This window comes from Capra hircus, chromosome 11 (genome assembly GCF_001704415.2).
Source record: "Capra hircus breed San Clemente chromosome 11, ASM170441v1, whole genome shotgun sequence".
NCBI lineage: Eukaryota > Metazoa > Chordata > Mammalia > Artiodactyla > Bovidae > Capra > Capra hircus.
In genome coordinates, this window is record NC_030818.1 from 10,710,463 (window position 1) to 10,734,968 (window position 24,506).

General features: G+C 40.5%; 1 protein-coding gene across 4 annotated transcripts; it reads left to right on the forward strand.

Annotated features, from left to right (window-relative positions):
• DUSP11 (dual specificity phosphatase 11) lies at positions 477 to 15,379 on the forward strand. Of its 4 annotated transcripts, none has more exons than XM_005686358.3 (9): positions 483 to 718; positions 2,257 to 2,332; positions 3,486 to 3,617; positions 7,053 to 7,176; positions 9,660 to 9,720; positions 11,807 to 11,853; positions 12,129 to 12,204; positions 12,434 to 12,616; positions 14,891 to 15,379. In XM_005686358.3, the coding sequence occupies exons 1-9, from the start codon at positions 618 to 620 to the stop codon at positions 15,084 to 15,086; spliced, it is 996 nt and encodes a 331-aa protein (XP_005686415.1). In that variant the 5' UTR covers positions 483 to 617; the 3' UTR covers positions 15,087 to 15,379. The 4 variants fall into 4 exon arrangements, with proteins under 4 accessions (XP_005686412.1, XP_005686413.1, XP_005686415.1 ...); XM_005686357.2 differs by having other exon boundaries at positions 499 to 718; positions 12,428 to 12,616; XM_005686355.2 differs by lacking the exon at positions 2,257 to 2,332 and having other exon boundaries at positions 477 to 718; positions 12,428 to 12,616.

A 24,506-nucleotide genomic window follows, 5' to 3' on the forward strand; every position in this document is an offset into this window, starting at 1 on the left:
AGAAGCAATCCTCTTCTAATTTCATGGCTGCGGTCACCATGTGCAGTGATTTCAGAGCCCAAGAAGAAATCTGTTACTGCTTTCACCTTTCCCTTCTATTTGCCATGAAGTGATGCGACTGTTAAGCAAGCTTTTTCACTCTCCTCTTTCACCCTCATCAAGAGGCTCTTTAGTTCCTTTTCGCTATCTGCCATTAAAGTGGTATCATGGGCTTATCTGAGCCATTAGGCACAAATACGTATACACAAGTGTGAATGTAAACACTTGGAAAATAGCTGAAAGCGCCACACAAAGCACTGGGAGAGTGGGAAAACTCTCCATGTCCCGCACTATTGGAATTCTGAAGGGTGCACACACGAAATCATGGACCTGCGCAACCCGCCTCTGGGTAAGGAGGCCATCGCAGCCAGAGTCCCGTTTACGGATCGAGTCTCTCAGTCAGCCGTCGTGATGACGTCATCTAGGCAGGCGGTGGCGCATGCGCAATAGAAGGAAATCCTGGCGCTGCGTGGGTTGCTTCTTAGGCGTTTCCGGTTTGGGTTCGTGCCGGCACCCGGGTCTCTGGGCTGGCAGCTTTTGCACTCTTGGCGTTGCGTGCGCGGCATCTTGGGGGTCACATGAGCCAGTGGCATCATGCCGGTGGTCACTGGGACCAGGATCGCGTCTTTTCTGGACATTCGTCAGCCAAGAAGAAGGGCGGAAACCACATCCCCGAAAGGTAATACACGCCTTGGTCCTTGGGAGTTGCCCTATCAGCTCAGAGCCCCTGGGCCTGGTTTTCATCTCTTGTGCTCTCCGTCTGTCGTGTATACCCCGGCCGGCTTGGACCGTCCGCCTTGTGCTAGTCGGCATTGACCCTCTCACGGCTCCGTTCAGAGTAGCAGAAAGGGACGGTGTGTGATGTTCTGATTTCTCCCCATTGTTTCAAAAGCGAGGCTCTAGTCATTGCTTTTCAGGTAAAATGCCAAAGGACTGCTTTTTTAAGGTGAGACTGTCGGTGTTGGGGACATAGCGTAATTACCAAAATAGACTCCCCTTCAATTCCTCAGGTCTTCCTTGGTGACTCAGACGGGTTAAAGAATCCGCCTGCAATGCAGGAGTCCCGAGTTCGATCTCTGAGAAGATACCCTTGGAGAAGGGGATGACAACCCACTCCTGTATTTTTGCATGGAGAATAGTCGCAGAGTCGGACACAACTAAGTGACTAGCACTTAGAGTTTTCACTTCTAGTTCCTGAAGCTGTGTTGTTTTTGGCACAGAAAATAGAGGAACTGAGTTTCAGTGGGGGAAAACAAAACAAACAAAACAATACCGCCGAATTTTCCAAAGAAACAGTTGTGCGTTATTTGTGTTGTCTCCGGGAATCGTAAAGAGCATAGTCTTGCTTCAGAACCGGTGTCATTTGAGAGATCTATCTCTATACATTCAAATTAATTTTGAGACTTTACTCATATATACAGTAAACCCATTTATTCCCTGAGACTTCCGTTTCTTCCAGTGCATATCCTATTAAATCAACTCCATTTTATCTCCTGAATTTCTTTTGAATCTGTCACGGCTTCTTCATCCTAATACTGAACTTTTGCGCTCACTTTCTGTGCTTCAGATACACTGAGTTAACCTTAGTTCCAACTCATCTTACCGAAATCAGTTCAAATATTACTTTTCACTGTGATTCCTAGCATTTTGTGACCTTCACAATCCCTTTAATATCAAGTTTTCTTTTAAAATACGGATTTGAAGTTCCCTAAGTCTGAGTGAACTCCGGGAGCTAGTGATGGACAGGGAGGCCTGGTGTGCTGCGATTCATGGGGTCGCAAAGAGTCGGACACGACTGAGCGACTGAACTGAACTGAACTGAATTTGATGGCATCAGTTACATGAGGACTTAGAATAAACTGGGAAGTGAAAGTATTGTGTTTAAACTATTTGAGTCAACCTGCTTGTATTAATGATACCTTAATATTCAACAGCAGGCCGTTTTTATTAGGGAGTCAGAAGTTCTGGCCATCTCTGATTTTAGATATACTTTGTTAAGACCTTTGCACTGTTTTGTTACTTTTTATCTGCCTTCAGGAGCGAAAAACTGGAACTAGGGAAGTAAAGGTTATTACTAGGTGAATTTGAATAAAATGCAAAGCTGAAAGAAGAGGCATCTACTGTAGAGGACTTTCATTTCCACTTTGAAAGTGCATTCATCCTGTGCTGGGAGACAGACTAATACAAAATTTGCCTAACAAAAAAATGTATTGATAGGTGGAAAGACTACCTCCCAGTTGGACAGAGGATGCCTGGGACTCGTTTCATTGCTTTCAAAGTTCCTTTGAAAAAGGTATGCAAAAGTTGATACAGTATTTTTTCAAAATCTGTATTCACCAGATAGAACCCTAGTTCTCAACCCTGTTGTATTCCATTTTCCTTTTTTATACTTCTTTTTTTTCCTTTTTATACTTTTCACTGCCCCCTTTACTATCCTAAAATGAATTCATAGATAAATACAACCTAATTTCATAGGGAAAAATCAACGTAATGCTTTAACTATAAGTAAAGAGTAAATAAAGTAATCTATAATAAAGTAATATGTACCTTGGGACTTCCATGGGGGCTCAGTGGTAAAGAATTTGCCTGCCAAGCAAGAGACACAAGTTTGATCCCTGGGTTGGAAAGATCCCCCAGAGAAAGAAATGGCAACCCACTTCAGTATTCTTACCTTGCAAATCCCAGGGGCAGAGGAGCCTGGCAGGCTACAGTCCACTGGGTTGCAAAAGAGTCAGACATGACTTAACCAACTCGACAACAACAACAACATATATCTCAGTATGTATATATTTGGGCAAGACTGTACCAGAAATAAAAAAAAATAGTTACTTGCACCATGAATGCAAAAGACTGTGGACTTTGAAATGCAGCACACTAGTATGGAATGTTGATCATGGAGAAGGCTGTATGGGATGAAGGACAGACGGCGTAAATGGGAACTGTGTACTTTCTGCTCAGTTTTGCTCTGAATCTTAAAACTGCTATAAAACTAGGCTCGTAATATGTTTCAAAGAAAATGTGTTGCTGGGACTTGAATAACCAAACAGATCAATAGGAAAGAGTAGGTAAATAAGCCAAGTGCATACAAGCAATGAAAGCCATCCTTCATATATGTATTCAAGAAGTATTGATTTATATGTGTCTATTTATAGGCACTCTGCTTGGAGTTGGCAGTACAGTGGTAGGCAAAACTGATGTGGTCCCTGCCTTCTGGGAGTTTCCAGTCTGGTTAGGAGACCAGCATGAAAGAAACAAAACAGAAATAAATATATAGAAATGCTTCCCTCTAATCTCTCTGGAAGAAAGGATTGTAATATAGCTTGTAAATTCCGGAGGAGGAAACTTTGCTTTGAATCTCATGTTAGCATCACAGGGCTTGAGTAAATGAATAATATAAGAATGGATTTTAAGCACATGTTTTTTTTAAATTTCATTCTCTCTGACAGAGTTTTGAAAAGCATCTTGCCCCAGAAGAATGTTTTTCCCCCTTGGATCTTTTTAACAAAATCCAAGAACAGAATGAAGAACTTGGACTGATTATTGACTTAACATATACTCGCCGCTATTATAAGCCAGAGGTAAATGGAACTTGCACTTTAAATGGACCTTTTTTCTGGAACTGTAATAATTTTTAGTAATTCGATATTTATCATCTTATACTAAGGTGAATCCTGGCCTTCTTTCATGAGTAATAGTTCAAAAAGGAAAGTTGGTGGTTTCTTTAAGTACACATTTCTGATTTCTCTCTGCAATGAGATTAAGAAAATGAGATTGAAGACATGAATTGAATTATACCATTTGGCAATAGGCTCTGGATCTGCTTAAGAATTCTATAAGCTTCCCTGTTGTATAGTTTGAAAATGAAGTAAACTGTTAGTAAGAATAGTACTCCTGAAAGGAAAGAACATATATCCATTATGTCTGTCTTTGTTTAAGCGTCACAGTAAAAGGCAGTTGCTCTCTTAAGTTTTATGCTTTCTTTTCCTAATATCTTTTGATATAATACAGAAACCTGTAAATTCTCTTGGCCCTTGTAGGACACATCAGTGCAAAAGAATTATTCTTCTTCTGATCTGTTCCATGGCCTTGGGAAACAGTAACACCTAATGTTTGTTAATACTTGTATAGCATTTTGCCATTTAAAAAGTTCTTTCATATCCATTGTCTTAATTAATCTTCATAACAATCCTTTGCTGTTGAAGTGGTGGTAGTACTAATATCTTCTGCTGCGCTTCCTCTGCACTTGGCTCAGAGGATAGACACTTACACTTGCTAGTTTTACAGAAATGAAATAGATTCAGAAAAGGAAGAGTTGAAATTTGAACTTAGTTGTTCCTCTTTTTTTATTGTGGTTAAATATACATAAATAATATTCATTTTAACCATTTATAAGTATACAATTCAGTGGCATTAAATAGTCACAGTGTTATGTAGCCATCGCCAGTGTCTACACTCAAAATGTTTTCATCATCCTCAACAGAAACTGTAATCGTTAAACACTACCAACCCCATTTTCCCACCCACCAGCCCTTAGGAACCTCTATTCTGCTTTCTGTCTCTATGAATTTGCCTCTTCGCCGTACCTCGTGTAAGTGGCATCTACAAGATCTGTCCTATATCTGGCCTGTTTCACAAAGCATAATATTTTCAAGGTTTATCATTGTTATAGCATGTGACAAAATGCCATTCCTTTTTAAGACTTCATAAATCCTATTGTGTGTATATACCATATTTTGTTACTCTTCTGTTGATTGACACTTGGCTTGTTTCCACATTGTAGCTATTGTGAACCATGCTGCTGTGAACACTGGTGTACATATATTTGTTCAAATTGTAGCTCTCCGTTCTTTTGGATGTGCAGTGTAGGTTGGAGCAGAGTTGTTGGATTATATGTTAGTTCTGTGTTTAACCTTTGAGAAACTGTCAAACTGTTTCCTACAGTGTCATAAACAACTATTGCAAATTTAAACATATACAGAAGTATACAAAATACTGAGTGTTCTTTGTATGTTGAGAAGTCCATGAAATCATTTCGCTATAATATTTATCAACTGATGTCTATCATGCTTCATTTATACCTCTGCCAGTTTCATTCTGTTTCATTGTGTAGCAGATCCTAGATAACATTTAATTACACATAAATATTTTTTGTTATATATATATATTTAAAATTTAGGACTTTTATTCCTTAGTATCATTCTTTAATATTATTAAATATCCAGTCAGTGCTGAAATTTGCAGTTGTCTCCTAAATGTCATAAAAAGCTGTTTTTAAGAATTCAGAATTGGATCCAAATATGGTCCACATGTTACTTGGTGTGGTCTTACTGTTAGGTCTCTAATTTTATCTTTATTTATTTTTTTGTAGGTTCTTCTTCCATGTCTCTCACTTTTTTTTCTCCTTGAATTTTATCTTTTAAAGAAACTGGTTTAATTGTCCCATCTAGATTTTGATGATCTCATTTGTTAATGTGTTGTTAAACATATTCTTCAGTCCTTTTATTTCCTGTAAATTGGTAGTTGGACCTAGAGGCTTGATCTGAATGAAGCTTGAATGTTTTCTTTTGGTAAAGCAGTTTCATAGATGAGAATGAACAGGTGTTGATCATCATAAGTGATGATGGATATAGGTCTTCCGTGGAGACATATGGTTGTCTCTTTCTGTGATATTAACAGTCACTGATGATTGATTCCTACATCCATTAACTCAGTTGGAGCTTCAAAAAATGGTTAATTCTATAGTTCCTTTTTCATTTATTAACTGGGTGTATTTCTATCAGGAGAAGATTCCCTGCATAAGCTATTTGGTTGCCCAGCTATAGAGGCATGATTTTCTCCTTTTACTTAAAAGTGTTCAAAATAATGAGTTGATTGACAAATATCCTCCAGTGGTGACCAACTTTATTTGTATCACTATGGACTGCTTTGGGCTTCCCTGGTGGCTTAGTGGTAAAGAATCCACCTGCCAATGCAGGAGACTCAGGTTAAATCCCTGAGTTGGGAACATCCCCTGGAGAAGGAAATGGCAACCCACTCTAGTATTCTTGCTTGGGAAATCCCAAGGACAGAGGAGCCTGGCAGGCTGCAGTCCATGGGGTCACAAAGAGTCGGACACGACTTAGTAACTAAACAAAAACGGTGGACTCCGTTACAGTTGTTCTAACTGAGGGCCTGTCTTTGGCCAGTGGAGCTGCTCAGTGACTTGCATCCTTTTGACATGGCATCAGTTGTTCCTAGGCTTTTTCAGTGGTTCGAGATAGGAAATGTGTGTGTTTGTTTTTAATACGAAATATATCACGGTTGAAGGCTTTCCAGGTGGTGTTAGTGGTAAAGAACCCCCCTGCTGATGCAGGAGACGTAAGAGATGAGGGTTCAATCCCTGGGTCGGGAAGATCTGGGGGAGGAGGGCGTGGCAGCCCACGCCAGTATTCTTGCCTGGAGAATCCCGCAGACAGAGGAGCCCGGCAGGTACAGTGCATGGGGTCACAAAGAGTCAGACACGACTGAAGCGACGTAGCACGCTCACACGCATATCATAGGTTCATACTGCTACTTTCCATATAAGTTCCGAACTACAGAATTTTCACTTAGCCTATTCTGTCTTTTATTGATAATCTACTTTCTCCCACCCCAAGAATACCAGTTCTCAATAGTGCATGAAATTTGCTCCATTTTCCACTTCCAAGTTCTTTTGACTCTACTGTACTATTCTACTTCAATCAATCACAGCTGCTTTATGCTCTGGAAATGTAAGATACTAGGTAGAACTATTTATCACTTTGAGTTATATGCGCCTCCATTCATATTGATTAGCTTTTGCATCCCTAGTAACTGTCCTTTCTGTAGTTTAACGAGAATCATGGTTAAAACAGCTTTGGGAAAAAAAAGTCCCTTATCAGAGTGACTGACATACTTAGATTAATATAATGTCTTTGTTTATATTTTGCTTTCTCTAATCTTTTGTTCTTTCCCTACAAATGAAATAATATCCATTCCATGGTTTTGCCTTCTAGGAATTACCAGAAAATATTCCTTATTTAAAAATTTATACAGTCGGACATCAGGTTCCTGATGATGACACTATTTTAAAATTCAAAACTGCTGTTAATGGGTTTTTGAAAGAAAATAAAGATAACGGTGAGTGTTTTGTTTTTTGTTTTTTTTTCTCTTTACCTGAATTTTGGTATGCATTTCAAGTGGGGTTGGAGAATTTTAATATTTTTAATAGTTCTGACATTAGGCCTGTTTGTTTGATAACGTTAAGGTGGTGCTAACAGAGGCATTTTTCCTTTTTATGGTCTCAAGCAATTTAGTTTTAGGGTTTTTTTGGTGGGGGGTCAATTTAGTTTGGAAGGTGATTGTTGTGAGAAGTACAAACTGAACTAGCTTACTTACCTCTTTTTAAAAACTTCGAATGGGAAATATATAATAAAAATGTTCTTTTGTCCTGTTTATTGGTTGAAAGGTATCAAAGGGAACATGGTGTTTGCCATGTTTTAAGACTGAGTGATCTCTTGTCTTTGGAATGCCGCTGACCCACACGACAGCATGCGACCCCTCTGTGGGTCTCTGCCAGCAATGGGCTAACTTCACCATGCTCTCTGACGTCTGGATCTTGCTTATGAACCCTTGTGGTTTCCTCTGCTATAAATCCCGCCCACAGATGCCAGGCTCACTGATAAAGAGGGAGAGGCTACACTCTCTGTTCCCTCAAATTGGTAGAGACTCAGAAAATAAATTGGCTTCGTAAACACTGAGAGCCTGTTCGGTTTGTTGTTAGGGCATGGGGAAACAGAGGTGACTAGCGGTCTTTACAGTCTAGACTAGCAGACTAGTAGAGACTTACGGTTATCTAGGAAGATAAGCATGCAGTAACTATAAGACAGTGGGTTAATTATAATAAAAGAACCAGGTGCAGGGACTTCCCCAGCCATCAGTGGTTAAGACTCCACGCTTCCCGTGCAGGGGTCGCAGGTTCGATCCCTGGTCCAGAAACTAAGATCCCACAGGCTGCGTGGTGAGACCAAAAACAAATAAACAAAAGTAAAAAGAATCAGGGGCCACAGAAGAAGCTGAGGAGACAGCATCTGAGCTGGGCTTGGCGGAAGAGGATCTTGCCAGAATGAGGAAAGGACAGACCAGGTATTGGGAACAGGTACAAAAGGCACAGGACTTGAACTTGTGCAGTGAGGGGCAGCCTCTGGTGTGACTAGAGGTAGTAGGGAAGGACAGAGGATTCATACGTTCATTTTCAGTAAGAATATCGTATAACCATCTGAGTTGAAGGCACTGTTCTAGCAAGTAGGAACAGAGGAGTTCTTGCCCTTATGCACTCTACATTCTAGTTGGGGGAGAGAGAAATAAGAAACATATGGAGTGTCAGGCGGTGGGTGGTAAGTGCTCTGTATAAGAAAATAAGATAAAGAAGTGAGGGAGTGTGGAAGGTGACCAGGGAGGCCCTCTCTATTAAGAGGTCAGTTGATCAGAGCCTGCTTGGCAGGTGTAAGGAATAGTAAGGCCAGTGTGGCTGAACAGGGGGGAGTGAGTGAAGTCAGAGAAGTAGAAAATGGGAGCAGAGAGGCTGGCAGGGGACAGGAGGGAGGTGGATGACACAGGTCAAAGTTTGAACTTATAACTCAGTTGGGGAAACAGATGGATAGTTTGAATTTATAATTCAGTTGGAGAGACAGATTGATACTTGTTTATAAAGAGTTCTAAATTCTTTGCTAAAAATTTGGGCTTTATTCTGTGCTGAATGAAGACTTTTAATTAACAGCAATTCAGCCAGGTTTATATTTTAGAAGATAACATCTTCCATGTGGCAGGTCAGTTGAAATAGAAGGGGTTAGAAGTTGGGCAGTAGTAATCCAGGCCAGAGATGACGAATGCCACACACCGCCTAGTCACAAACACGGCCTTTGCAGCAATCAAACGTGTTGTTTTCTATTTACTTTCTCATATATATATATATATATATATTTTTTTTTTTTTTAAGTGCTAAACTAAGAGATACTGTGGCATAGTTGGAAAATTCCGAGACTCGATTCTAGTCTTTGTTCTGTTTGCCTGCGGTGCAGCTCGGGCTTACCATCTCAAGCCTTACTTTTTCATTGTGATATAAGAACAGTGCTATGTTCCCGAGAACGCCACAGGCATATAGGCTCATGGTGTGTGTGGAGCAGCGAATGAGGGTAGGAACAAAAGCACTTTGGGAAGCCAAGAAGCCGTTTGTTCTTTTCATAAATACTATTGAGCATTAATAGTGAAGGCTTTCCATTTGTTTCACCCAAAAACAGATTTCATTCTTTTGGTAGTCTGTTTCGTTTTGTTTTTTCCCCACTCCCTTTTTCTGTAGTCAAATCAGTTCATGATGGGCATGCTCCAGTCCATACTATTGCATATGATTGGAGGCTATGCAAAATTTCCCAGAGGCAATGAATTTTGACTCTGTTAATTCTTTATAGTATCTTCCTGCTAAAATATGTTTTTCTTCTGAGTTTTTCCATTTTAGGATAGTGGTGGTATTGTGGTAACCAATAAATGCTACTCTTCAGAAAGTTGTATAACCTGTCTTTAGGTAGCTACTCCATTTATTTAATTCCATATTCTCTGTTTTATAGACAGACTTATTGGTGTCCACTGTACCCATGGTTTAAACAGGACTGGCTACCTCATTTGCAGGTGAGTTGCCAACCCCAAGAGGCAGACCATGTTTAAATTTTTTGTTTACAATAGTAATGTAAGCTGAATGCAGAAAATGAAGTCAGTTAAAGAAATGTATGAAGTAGAAGAAGTCTTGCCCTCGACTTAAGAGAGTACCACCAGTAATAATTTAGCACATTTTTTTTTCTACTTAAAAAGCACAAATAGAAGCACATATAATCATCCCTTGATATCTATAGGGGATGGGTTTCAGGCTGTCCCATGGATACCAAAATCCTCAGATGCTCAGGTCCCCTGTGTAAACTGGTGTAGGATAGTCAGCCCTCCATATCCACAGGAATGAAACCCATGGATACAGAGGACTGACTCTACATGTGATTTCATGGTATAATATTTAGATGTTCTGGTTTATAATTTAATATATGGTAGACATCTTCCTATGAAAATATTTGGAGACTTTGTTCTTTTTAAAAGACTGCGTCGTTCCTTTGCTTACTGATGAAGAGAAAGTCAGAAGTTTTTGATATTATAAAACATTGAAGTAGTGAACATTCCTCTCTGAATGTCTTTGACTATATACGCTTTGTCTCAGATAACTTAACTCAGAATGAGACTTCTGAATTAAAGAGTTTATGCCCTTACGCTTTTTGTGACTGTACCAATTTTTGTTTGTTCGTTCAGAAAATATTTAAAATATTGAGCCTCTGTTGTTTTTAAGCACTGTGCTGGGTACTAGCAAAAAGCCTTGGGAAATGGTGTGAGCAGAGAGACTTTGCCTACCCTTTGTGAATTCTGACAGGCCAGAGAGGGAATAGAGATTCAAGAATTACACTCTGCACGTGCAGTTACAACTCGGACAGATGCCAAGGAAAGGGGCATGGTACCACAAGAACATATTTTAGGGAGGATTTGACCTCATCATGGAGATTAGAAGTTTCTCTCCCCGCCCCCACCCCCCCGCTTTTGGGCTTTTATTGAGGCTATTATTACATAGGCATGATTGATTAAATCATTGGCTGTTGGCAATGGACTCAACTTCCAGCCCGTCTCCAGCCCATAAACGTTCCAACCTTCATACAATATTTCTCCTTTGAGAAAGTTTCTTTAGGGATGTTTGAGCTGATATCTGATGGAGAAGTAGGTGCTAACCAGATAGAGACATTGGGAAGAGATTTCTATGGATAAGAGATAAGAAAGACCCTGTAAGAGAAAAGCATGTGCTCTGTTGGAGGAACTGGCCAGGAAGGCAGGGGTGTGGGGGAAGCGTGTCATCAAAATGGAGCTGGAAGTGTGGGTAGGAGCTCAGTCATGCAGGTTTGTGTTTAAGGTTTTAGACGTTAGGAGTATTAGAAAATCATTGAACTGTTTCTGTTGAAGGTGAGTGTAATTAAGTTTGTATTTTCAGCCTCTCATTTGGCTACTGAGTGGGGAATACACTGCAGGGATAAAGAGCAAGGAAACAAATTAGGAGACGTTAGTAGAAACTGGGCATAATGGTGGCTTGGACCAGGATTTGGTGGTCATTTTGGTGGAAAGATGTGAACATATTCTAGAGATATTTAGGCAGTATCATTGTTTAGGCCTTGGTGGTGGGTTGAGGATGAAGGTGAGAAAGAAATAACTGTCAGTGATGGCGATTCATAAGTTTCTGGTTCCTCCAGTTGGTTAATAGTGTTTTTTTAAGATATGATGTTAATACTTTTCCTAATTTGTCTGTTAACTTGTTGGTTCCTGGTGAGTACTCTGTCATACTAAGTCTCCTGTTGTTAGTGTGCAAAGCATTCTGATCAAAACTGACTGTGGTATCTTAGATACCTTTTTAATATTTGCCAGTTTGATCCTGTATTTTGTTCTCTTTCATTTATTAATTGTTGTATTAGTGTAAGTAAATAATAGATTTTCTAAAGCTAGGTCATCGTTGCATCCTTGGAATAAAGCCTTTTCGTATATCATTCTTTAATAACTGATTAGATGTGCTGATAGTTTCTTAGGACTTTTATATGTATATTTGTAAAGTGAAATTGGACCTTTTTTTTTTTTTTTTGCAAAAATGATTTTTTTTTCCTTTTTATTTACAAATGACTTGAATTTTGTTGTTTGTTAGGTATTTGATTGATGTAGAAGGCATGAGGCCAGATGATGCAATTGAATGTAAGTATGAGAGCTGTCACTGTTTTCCCTTTTTTAAAAATTTGAAAGTAGAAATGTAGGTAAATTTCTCAAATTTTGGTAAAAGAGAAAAGTTTGTGATTCATTTGTTCTGACATAAGATAACCTTTTAGCAAAAGTTTATAAAGGGATGTATCTGGAAATAATGAGCTATGACAACCTGAATAATCAGTAAGTGGACTTCCTCTTTGATCTGCTTTCTCTGGGAGTGATTTGCTTTTTGTATACTTATTTCTAACAGTTCTTCTTCTCCTCAGTATTCAATAGATGCCGTGGACATTGCTTAGAAAGGCAAAACTACATTGAAGACCTTCGGAACGGTCCCATCAGAAAGTAAGTTGCATTTTATACCTGATATTTGTGGTTAGAAAGATCTATTTTTGTATCATGTAAATTGCACATATCCATTCTTCTTGTAGCTCATTAACTTGCTGTAGGAAGCCTAAACAAATAGGAGTGTGGGGGTCAGGCGGGATTGTTTTTTTCATGGGCCAAAATATAGTCACTGAACTGATACCAAATTTGGACACCAATAATATTTTGTGGAAACATTCTGTTTGAGGAATTGGGATTCCAGTGTATCTAGAACAAGAGGTTTTGAAGATTCAACACGTATGATGGAGCCAGTTTTCACAGCTGCTAAGTCTGTTAACCGAAGACCTAACTATAACATACATCAGACCCAAGGTTACCCAGAACCTCGGCATTTCCATACCTGGACTCAAGATTTACAGCAGTCAGAAAGGTATCTCTGCTTTCCCTTTGTCTAGAATTGAAATAGGAGCTAATATTATAAATTGGTGCAAACACAGTATGATAATACGAAGAACTTGTATTTTCTTGCTGGTCAGTGTCAACCAAGGAGGAGTTGTTTTCTCCATATTTTGCATTTAGGGCTGGAAAATCAAGTATAGGATGGGGAATAGGTGATTTTTCAGAGGCAGTTGGGATAAGGTCTTAGAAGTTTTCATTGATCCTTAAACTTAGTTTAAGGCAATAATTTGATGTGCGTGCCAAAAAGGATCTTGCACATTTGTCTGTGTGTGTTAGTCGCTCAGCCATGTCTCACTCTTTGTGACCCCATGGACTATAGCCCGCCAGGCTCCTCTGTCATGGGATTCTCCAGGCAAGAATATTGGAGTGGGTTCCCATTTCCTCCTCCAGAGGATCTTCCTGACCCAGAGATCGAACACACGTCTTCCATGTTAGCATGTGGGTTCTTTAGCACTGTGTCATCTGGGAAGTCTCCTTGCATTCTTGGGCTCCATTAATAGTGGTACAGTTTTCAGAATAAGGAAGGTTGTTTTCTTTAAGAGTAAACAAAAATTAGGGCTTCCCACGTGGCACTAGGGGTAAAGAATCCGCCTGCTGTGCAGGAGACATAAAAGGCTTGAGTTTGATCTCTGGGTTGGGAAGATCCCCTGGAGGAGTGCACAGCAACCCACTCCAGTATTCTTGCCTGGAGAATCCCATGGACAGAGGAGCCTGGGGCTATGGTTCCTAGGTGCAAAGAGTCAGACACTACTGAACTGACTTAGCACAGCATAATAAATGCAAATTATATGGAAAATAGTACAATGCCAGTAGAGAAATCTGCAGAGGAATTGAAGCATAAATCACACACATTTTTTTTACTTGAGAAACAGGAAAACCTCAGGACAATTAAAATAGCACAGTATTCTTCTTCGCCTATTAATTGGGCAACAGTTTTTGACAAGGTAGTCCAGGGTGGTGATTGTCAGGCTGAGCCTAGGTTTGCAGCCTACCTCTGCTGTTCACTCTTTGTATGATCTCAGTAAGATCTCTAAATTCCTGTTCTCTTATCTGTTGGATGGAAAATTTAATAATATTATAAATAAAACTTTAATAATACATACCTTGGGATTGTTGTTGATTATTACATAAGTTAATTTAGCACATTGTGAACTTTCCACTTTCAAAAGATGTTGACATTTTTAGAAGATGTAAACATTTCAAAGATTATTGCTTGTGTTGCCAGGGACTCTGAAAATAGGTATAGCCCTTTTGAAACATAACTGTAATAGCCATAAAAATGCTCATACCTGCTAACCTTGAAACTACAGAAAAAACTTCAAAATATGGAGAAATATATATGCATTTAATCATTCAACACATTTCTCTGAGTTCCTGCTGTGCATCACACTCTAAACTAAGTGCTTAGGATAGAGTCATATGTGTTCTGAAATGTTAATCCCGCCGTCATTTACAGTAGTGGAAAAATTGATAGCAGCTTGCATTTCTAACAGTTAAGAATAGCTAAGTAAATGATGTATCCATACTGTGATATTTTATAGTCATTAAAAGTGAGAGCTCACTTATAATAAGTGAAAATAATAGGTTATGATTCAATAGTCAAAAAAAGATGCAAGAGGAAAAGACCAAAAGAAAATATTAACCAGTTTAATTAGATTAATTGGGGTTGAGGGGTTGTGGGGTGTTTACTTTTCTCAGATCTCCGACTTTTCTTTTAAATGATTATATTAGATTTACCAGTGTTAATTTTGGGACAATTAAATTTTAATTTTCCAAGTTTGCTGCATGTGCCATGGTTAGAATTTCTACATTTTGTAATTAATTTATATATGTATTGACTTATACGGTGAAAGCAGGTTTCTGTTTTCAAACATAAATAGCTCATTCTGTTTCATGTCAACCCTGCCACACTTGGAGAGAATATATCTGATTAGAATAGTATGAGCATTTACCTCTACAGGGAAAGGTGGTAAAGGCTTCTGGGGACCTGCAGTGTGCCGAGTCGTTGTGGTGGGTAATGGAAATACGTTGTTTTAATTTACCTTCAAAACAGTCATGAAGATGGAGGGTTTTTAATAATACTCTATTTTATAAAGCCCTGAGAGAGCCAAAGGTTAAGCAGTTTTATCTGCTAAAATCACCCAGGTTGAAAATAGTAGAACCAGCGTGTCTATGGATAATTTTATAAAGCTTGTTATATATAGTTATTAAAACTAATAAAATGTTTTATTACTTTCATTTTAAGAAAATTTTCACAGAATCGGAACATTTACTGGAGATGCCATGTCCCTCCTCCTGGTCCCCCCGGAGAGGACTATTTCCAGAGGAGATACTCTTGGAATGTAAAGCCAAATGCCAGTCAAGGAGGCCCGAACAGAAGGTTTTCTCCTGGCAGTTACTACAGAGTACCCTATTCAGCCTATTATAGATGGACCAAGTGACACACGCCTACCCTGGAAATCTGTCTGGAGACAGAGCAGGACTCAAATCAGCAAGTGACTTTTTGTAAGATCAGGTCAAATGAGGTTTATAATCTATTTTATTGCTCCCTTACATGTTCAAACTTAAGGAAAAATTATGTTGATACTTACTACTGCTGACAAATTTGCAGTATTTACAGCAGTGAAGGAAATGATCTGTCATTCCACCCTTAAATTTTTTTTAAAGGAAGATAATATTTTAGAACTGATAAAGGTAATAAAGACTATCCCTTGTAAATTAATGAAAAATTCTACCTTCGTTTTCTATGTATTTTTTTCTGACTAAACTTGTGGTGTTAGTGTGTCTGTGTGTGTGTGCATGCAGAAACATGTTTTTGTCATATTCTGTTATTGACCAAATCACTAGGGTATCTTTTTTCTCCCCCTAACTGTTCAATATTTTTGTTAAAATCTATCTAGGAGATAATTTCTTTAGAACCTAATCACTATTTGTAATTAGTTGTAGTATTTTTATCATTAGACATTTCATTGGCAGCCTGTTGTGTTATTGTCAGCTTCCTTTCACTAAATTTTCAGATAGGCCATCTAACACAGGAATGGATAAACTCGGAGACTGATTGTCAGTTGAGCAGAAAAGACCAATTGAAAAACCTAAATACTAAATGCTGAGTAATTTACCTGACAGGGTAACTGTTACCAATTGGGTAGAGCTACTCAGAAAACTTGAAGACTTTTATAGACTGTAAAGGTTGCTTGATGAACTGAATAAGATGTGAGATTTAAAGCCTGCGATATCCATGGAGACTTGCATGGCCCCCGAAGTTGTTGCTTTTCTGTTGAATGTAACCTGCTGCAGTCTTTTTCTACTATCCTCTCACCATGGAATGGTGCCTGACCTTGACTTTTTCTAAGTTATCTCTTTAGCTGGTTTACACACAGATGAATCACTTGGGAGGTAGTAATTATTTTCAGTTGCAGACGAAGCCAGAAACCTTTGTTTGCTCAAGAAAGGGTGTAACTGTCATGTCCTCATAAGCCTTGGTAGATACCTGATGAATGCTTGGGCAGATTGGCTTCATTTTGTAAGCCTCTGATTTGGGAGTGTTGTGTCGCAGAATGATACTGCTGGCGATGCTTGTTTGCCTTGCTGTGTTTCATAAGTGAGCATCCTGTGGCACCTGATGCTAAGGAGGTGCTCTAACTCACCTCCTCCCTGGTCTGTGTCTGATGAACCTAGTCAGGCTGCTACCCTTCATCTAAATGGTGGCTTGGAAAAAATTTTTTCTACCCACCAGATTTAACAGAGATACAAGAGTTGTTCTTGCTAAAAGGCTGCGCTTGTGGAATTGTTTCCTCGCATATGTCATGAACTCTCACTTGGAAAGAAATTGGAGCAGGACAACCGGTGAGGCAGAAAGAGAACAACCAGGGACAGGCACGGGGCTCCAGCGAGCCTACTGTTCCATGGAGCTCCCGGCCAGCGGTTTCCGAGGAGGACGCTGCCGGCACAGGCGTCAGGGAAGCAGCGCCACCTGGGAAGCCGTCTCGGGTCCTGTCCTCTCTGTCCCCGTCTCATCTCAGCTGTGGACACGGCTTGTTGAGAACCACGCTCCTCTCATGTCTCATTTATTCTTCAGCACACTGTGGTTTTGGCTTCTGCTCACATCGCACCACTGAAAGTCCTCTGGCTAAAGGGACCGGCAACTTCCTCTTTTAAAGCTGTGTCATTGTCTGTTTAAGTAAGCTTTTACATTTTTTATTTTCATCACGTCAAAAACCACATATAAGAAAAACACACGTACATAGTTTAAAATTCAAATAGCTCTACTGAGATTTTCATGAAAAAGAGCAGTCTTCCCATTAGCACACTACCCCACCCCCTGATTGTCACTCCCCAAGGGCAACACTCTATGTATTTTTGCATTATTATCTAATATTTACCTCTGTTATTTAAATACTAGGCTTATGTGACCACTTCTTGATTTTTCAGTTCCTAGTACTTTCTGTTGATTTCCTACTGTAGAAGATGAATGTTTTTTAGCTCTTTCATAACATTTTTCCACATACACACTTCTGTTCCCCGTATATTTTCAGTATAGTTATTTTCCAGCTTTTGGTTAAATTAATATCCTAAGTTTATGTTAATTTCTAGGTAAGTGTTCACCTCTGAACCAGGGTATGCCATGGTTATTCTTAAGCCACTTTTGCCCCTACATTTTTGTGTCTTTTCCTGTGGACCTAATGTGGATAGGGAAGACACATCAGACTCTTTTTTTTGTTTGAACTCTTCCTTGGGTTGATTGGATTTGTTCTTGACTTGGTCTAGGTTGGACACTGTTTGCCAGGGCTGGCATAAAAAAAAAAAAATCACGGACTAGGTGTCTTAAACACAGGATATTTATTTTCTCACAGTTCTGGAGGCCAGAAGTCCATGATCAAGGTATCAGCAGGGCTGGTTTCTTCTGAGGCCTCTCTCCTTGGCTTGTAAATGACCATCTTGGTCATTTGTCTATACATGGTCTTCCCTCTGTATCTATGTCAAGGTTTCCTTTTCTTTTAGGGAAACCAGTCACACTGGATTGTGCCCCCCCACAATGAACTCATTTAAACTTCACTTTTTAAAGACCTCATCTTCCAAGTACAGTCACATTCTGAAGACCAGGTGGTTAGGATGCCATCAACATACAGCTTTTGCAGGGACACAACTCAGCCTATGACAGGTCCACGGTGGTGGTTCTCTACACCAGGGGCACAGCTCTTGCCCTGGGGTTTCTCTTTGCCTTCGCGCTGGTCATTTCCTCTGTGCCCCTTCTGTTTCCTGGATCCACAGCTGCTGCTTCATGGTTTACTTCCCTGTGCGGTGGAGCATTTTCTTCCATGGTTTCCCAAGGATTCATGGGATGCAAACTTTTTGAGGCTTTTGCATGTCTGAAATGGGTTTATTTTATTCTTTCACTGCATTGATAAGTTGATGCACTATACATTTGTAGGTGGACAGTTGAAAATGCATTTATTCATTATTTTTCCATAGTTCATTGTTGCTGTTTAAAACCCTGTGCTATTCTGATTTCTGTGCTGCAGTCCATGGGGTCACAAAGAGTGGGACACAATTTGGCAACTGAACAACAGTAACAATTCTGATCCCAGAACTTGTATTTGTGACCTGTAATTTTTGTTCCTGAAAGCTTTAGGATCTTTATCTCAAGTGTCCTGAAATACCATGACATGGCTTGCTGTGGGTAATTTTTTTGGCTGCGCTGGGTCTTCGTTGCTGTGTGAGGGTGTTCTCTAGTTGCAGCAAGCAGGGGCTGCTCTTGCTGTGTGCAGGCTCCTCTTGTTGCTGATCACAGGCTCTAGGGCACATGGGCTTCAGGAGTTTCAGCTTGAAGGGTCTAGAGCGGGGGCTCAGATGGTTGTGCCTCACAGGCTGAGTTGCTCCACAGCATGCGGCATCTTCCCAGATAAGAGATGGAACCCATGTCTCCTGGCATTGAAAGGTGGATTCTTAACCACTGGACCACCAGGGAAGTCCCTGGTGTGGGTGTTTTTAAAATTTATAATGCAAATGAGGCGTTCCAGTCTAGCAGGCTCTGTGCATCAGTTCTGGGAAAGTTTTTTCACTTCCTCTATATCTTTTAGCGCTTCCCCAATTTGCATGTCATCCTTGTGCAGGGACCATGCTAATCTCTATATTGTTCCAGTTTTAGTATATGTGCTGCTGAAGGGAGCACTACCGTCTCTGTTTTCTTTTGGGGGAACTTTCTATTAGTTGACTATTTGATTTTCTGAAATGTACCTCTTAAGTTAATTGTATTTTTGTCTATTTTCCATTTTTAATCTTTTTTTTTAATCAAAAATTTTCTCAGCTTTATTTCTACCCTTCTATTGGTTCTTTGCTACATATTTAGATCTGTTTTTTCTGCTATATGTTTTTAATTTCCAATAGCTAGCTCTTCTTTTCTGAATGGCTATCTTTCCCTGGCACTTCATTCTTTTTTTTTTAATGAATGCATTATCTTTACTCTCTTTATAAAGTTATCAGTTTTTAAGTTTCTTCTGTTCTCTGGATCAGCTGTTTTTGGTTTTGGTTTTCTCCTGTTTGTTGATGCCTTTCTCTCTTGTTAGATGTGATCTTGGAATATCTGGTGATCTTTGCCTGTTGTTTAGTACTTAAGATTTGAGCACTCAGAGCTGCTGGAAACTGCTCATGTATGGTAGACTTGTAATAAGGCGGTCACTCATCTTGTTATTTTTGTTTAGCTTCCCCTTGCTGCACAGAATCAGGTTTTATTTTTCTCCATTTTTTTTTAAGCCCTTAAAAATTTTCTTTTATATTTTTGGCTGTGCTGGGTCTTCGCTGCTACACAGGCTTTCCTTTAGTTGCTGCGCGTGGGGCTACTCTCGAGTTGCAGTGCACAGCTTCTCACTGAGGCGGCTTCTCTTGTGGAGCACGGACTCTAGGGCTCCTGGGCTCCAGAGCGGGGCTCCAGAGCACAGGCCCAACAGTTGTGGTGCACAGGCTTAGTTGTTCCGAGGTTTGTGCGATCTTCCTGGACGAGGGATCACTCTTGCATTGGCAGGTGGATTTTTTACCACTGAGCCACCACGGAAACCCTGTTTGTCTCTATTCTGATAATTAATAGCTTTGAAAGTTTTACTGTACTCTCTCATCTACCATTCATCCTTCCTCCCCTTCTCTTGTGAGTTTTTAATCTTTGGGAGTTTATCTGTTTTGGTGGGGTTTGGGTGGTGAGTAGAGATATAGACATGAGTTCAATCTAGCCAGTATTGCTGGGGTCCAGCCCCGGTGGATCCAGGGTAATTTGAAGGGGAGATGGAGTCGGCGTCCTAGGAAAAAGCTATATAATTAGAAATATAAAGAGAGATTAGAAAAGAATAGTGTAGTAGGAAAATTAGTGGAGAAAAAGAGGCTGAATAACTTGGTTTACGTGGAATACCAATAAAACCTTGAGAAAAAAGGTGTGCACACCTACGTAGGCCACCGGTGCCCACTTGAATAGCGGAGGGTGCCCCGCCTTGGGCTCCCTCTCGAGTGGGTCTTAGAAGCCAGGGCAAAATTAGCAGGCTTGGCGAGCATCCGTGCTCCAGATGGGAATTCAGCCAGAAGGGGAAAGAAAGAACGACACAGGGGAATCAGTCTTTCCAGAAACTGATCCGTTTTCATTTTCAGGTTTGCTTATATACTTTTTGTTACACATAGAGATAGAATACAGAGTCACGTGGGATCAGCAGACCTGACCCTTGTCAAAATCAGGTGCTTCATATAAATGTATACAAAGGTCTTAGGGGCTTTACATCATCTTCTGGCCATGAGGCCTGCTGACATTTTATGGCCCTTTCTGATAACAGTCAGTCAACCAGAAAACTTATTTTTTCCAGGGTGATTTTTTCTTAAACCTGGCGCCACCCTCCGAAGGTACCAGATAAAGTTTCGTTCCTATAAGGTGAGGGTGCAGGGGGTTATAATCAAGAAAGGAATTTACTTAGCCTCCTTGGAAGGAAAGTTACGACCAACCTAGATAGCATAGTCAAAAGCAGAGACATTACTTGGCCGACTAAGGTTCGTCTAGTCAAGGCTATGGTTTTTCCTGTGGTCATGTATGGATGTGAGAGTTGGACTGTGAAGAAGGCCGAGCGCCAAAGAATTGATGCTTTTGAACTGTGGTGTTGGAGAAGACTCTTGAGAGTCCTTTGGATTGCAAGGAGATCCAACCAGTCCATTCTGAAGGAGATCAGCCCTGGGATTTCTTTGGAAGGAATGATGCTAAAGCTGAAACTCCAGTACTTTGGCCACCTCATGCGAAGAGTTGACTCATTGAAAAGACTCTGATGCTGGGAGGGATTGGGGGCAGGAGGAGAAGGGGATGACAGAGGATGAGATGGCTGGATGGCATCACTGACTCGATGGTCGTGAGTCTGAGTGAACTCCGGGAGTTGGTGATGGACAGAGAGGCCTGGCGTGCTGCAATTCATGGGGTTGCAAAGAGTTGGACACGACTGAGCGACTGAACTGAACTGAACTGAACTGAAGGTTTAACATGATTAATATCAATGGTTAATACTTATTTCTCTTATATGCTAGTTATATTCATTAATGTGTATAAGGGCAAGGAATATGGAGACTTAGCAGCAAATATTGGCCCAACAAATGAAAACCCTTCAGTATAATTTCTAACCAACCCACTATACTAATAATTTCTAACTTCTCAAAAGAATCTGTATTTAGAAAGTTTAAAGCATCTCGTGCCTCTCACGGTTGGGAGGCTGTAAACAATCACATGTGGCCGGACGAACCTGTTCAGGCAGGCTAGAGAAACTTCAGAGGAGTTTGTAAGTTGAAACATTCTTGTCACGCCCAGGAATTTTTATTGACTGGAGCTGCAAGTTGACTACTTCTCCGAGAGAGGTGGTGGGGGACAGCCCCCCGTAAAGTCAGAGGTGTAGGTGAGAGCATAAAACAGTAAAGTAGGCAGACTCTGGTTTGGGGGGTAGATGTTTAGGAATAGGAGGTCTCCTGAGGCTCAATCCCTCCTTTGCGTATGCCGAGCCTCCCTCCTCATGACCTTTGCCACAGGCCGAGTTCCTCACGCTGGTTCCTGGCACAGTATAATGAGACTTTGTCAATTAAATGAGTTTTGGATTTAACATCAGTCTGGTAAGCTTGATTTTTAGGCATTACATTCCAGAATTGCAGGGCACTCAGTGCCCTAAGTCATGATCTGGACCCATACAGTCAACTACAGACACTCCTACTATGGAGAAAGCCCTACCTAGAATCCTCTTTGAACCACCTTTCTAGTGTAATTCTAACAGCTGCCCCAGAATTATATCCTAACACAAACTCATGAATGTTATCCCACTCTTGGAAATTTTGAATGGCTTATGGCCTTGAGAATCCATTTCCAACTCCTTGGCAAGACCTTGTGTGATCTGACTCCCAGCTGACTTTTCAAAGCCTCTGCCATGCTCCACTCCGTCCTTCACTGTGCCAGCAGTTCTTGAGCACATACACATTTATGCCGCGGTATCTCTGTCTTTCAGATTGTTTCTTGGCTGTAACAGCTCTCCTGCAGCCTCTATGGGCAAATCATTCTCAAAGCCCCATCTCCTCAGGAAAGCCATGTCTCCTAACCTTACCCACCTACTGCATTACTCCTTTAGCTACAAGTTACTTTGTAGGACTATTTAGCATTTATTTCATTTATATCCTGTTATGCGAAATACAGATTCCAAGAATGGTCTCCTCCTCCTTCCTGAAAGTGCCATCTGCCACCTGGCCCACGCTCCCCAGTTTTGCCTTTGCAGGCAAACCTAGCACTCCCTAGGCTGACTGGAGCCCAGGTTAAACCCTGGGCCTGCATGGCCCTTACAGCCCCCCTGTGAAGCCCTCTCTGTCAGCCATCCCTCCACTTTGGAGCTGGAGGAGATGCTGGGCGTCAGGCCACAAGCTCTGGCTTTATGAGCTGCCATGGGAGGGTGAGATGATGCACAGAAGTGTAGAGCAGCTGACTCCCGTGTGAGGAGCCTTAAATAATGAAATGCAGGAGAGAAGGGAGCCTGGCAGGTGAATTCCCCCTCCATTCTCCCTTCTGTGGAATACTCGTGGAATGGCTTTTCCTAGCAAGCCTTCCAGAGAAGAACCAACCTGCTGAGTGAACACATATACCAAACAACCTGTCTTTTGGGCTCACTGTGAAGCCTGTTCCTCACCCTCACACTCTATTCTTATATACCCCCAATAGAATTGTTATTTAGTCACTAAGTCATGTCTGACTCTTTGCGACCCCATGGACCATAGCTTACCAGGCGCCTCTGTCCATGGGATTTCCCAGGCAAGAACACTGAAGTGGGTTGCCATTTCCTTCTCCACAGGTAGGTGGTAGTGGTTGCTACTATATCGACATTAATGACTTCAGAAATCGAGGGTAAAGTAGAACTACCTCAAGAGACCAACTGTGACCACATACACAGAGATTATAAGGGAATATTAATAGCATCAAAGAAAATGGAAACATTAAAGAGCCCTCTTTCCATCTGCTAGAAGTTATGTTCAAGAGAGAACATTTTCAACAGCCTGACACAGGGCATTTTTCTATTTCCTTATGAAGCAATTCAGCAAATTTAATTTCCGTTTTATTTAAACTTTTTTTTTATTAAAGTATGGTTGACTTACAATGTTGTATTAGTTTCTGCTGTACAGCAAAGTGAATCAGCTATACATATATATTGAATATATATTCTATTCCTTTTAATATTCTTTTCCATTATGGGTTTATCACAGAATATTGAATACAGTTTTTTGTGCTATACAGTAGGATCTGTTCTATGTAAATGATGGAATCACAGGATACACTATTTTTATGTCTGACTTTTTCTCAGCATAATTTTGAAATTTGTCAGTGTTATTGTATGTAGTAATAGTTGATTTCCTTTTAACTGCCAAGTTGTGTTCCATTGTATGGATATACAGTTTGTTTATTCACTTAACAAGGGTTTGGGTTGTTTCCAGCTTTTGGTGATCACAGACAAGTCACTTTGAACTGGACAACTTTGTCTTTTTAAATCAACTTTACTGAGAAATTTTACAAAATGTACTCTTTAAAATGACATAATCTGATGCATTTTAACGCAGGTTCCCTTGTACTTAACATGACATCAGGACATAGAACATTGGCTTCATCGCAAATGTTCTCTTGGGTTTTTTTTTCCCAGTGTCTCCCACTTCCCCATCCCTAACAACCACTAATTTGCTTTCACTCTAGAATAAATTTGCTATATTTGCAATCCCTATAGTTTTGTAGAAATGGAAACATACAGTAACAATTTTACTTTGCTTTTTTTGCTGAGCATGTTTTTGGATTGATTCATGTTGCAAGTATGTTCATTCCTTTTATTACTGAATAGTATTTCATGACATGAATTTACCACGATTTGTTTATCCATTCATGTATTATTGGGCACTGGGTTGTTCCCAGTTTGGGGCCATCATGAGTAGAGTTGCTATGAACATTTATGTTCAAGCCTGTGGGTGGACACGTTGTCACTGCTCCTGGTTAAACAGCAAGGAGTGGAACTGCTGCGAATGGTTAAGTATGCACGTGCAAGGGAGTGTGCTCAGTTGTTTCAACCGTGTCTGACTCTTTCTAACCCCATAGACTGTAGCCTGCCCGGCTCCTCTGTCCATGGGATTCTCTAGGCAAGAACGCTGGAGTGGGCTGCCATGCCCTCCTCCAGGGGATTCTCCTGACCCAGGGAGCAGACCAGCAGTCTTGCCTCCCCGCACTGGCAGGTGGGTTCCTTAACAATGGCGCCATGCATTTACTTTTTTAAGAAACTGCCAAACTCTTTTCCAAAGTGGTTACACTATTTTTATTTTATACTCCGACTAGCAATATGTGA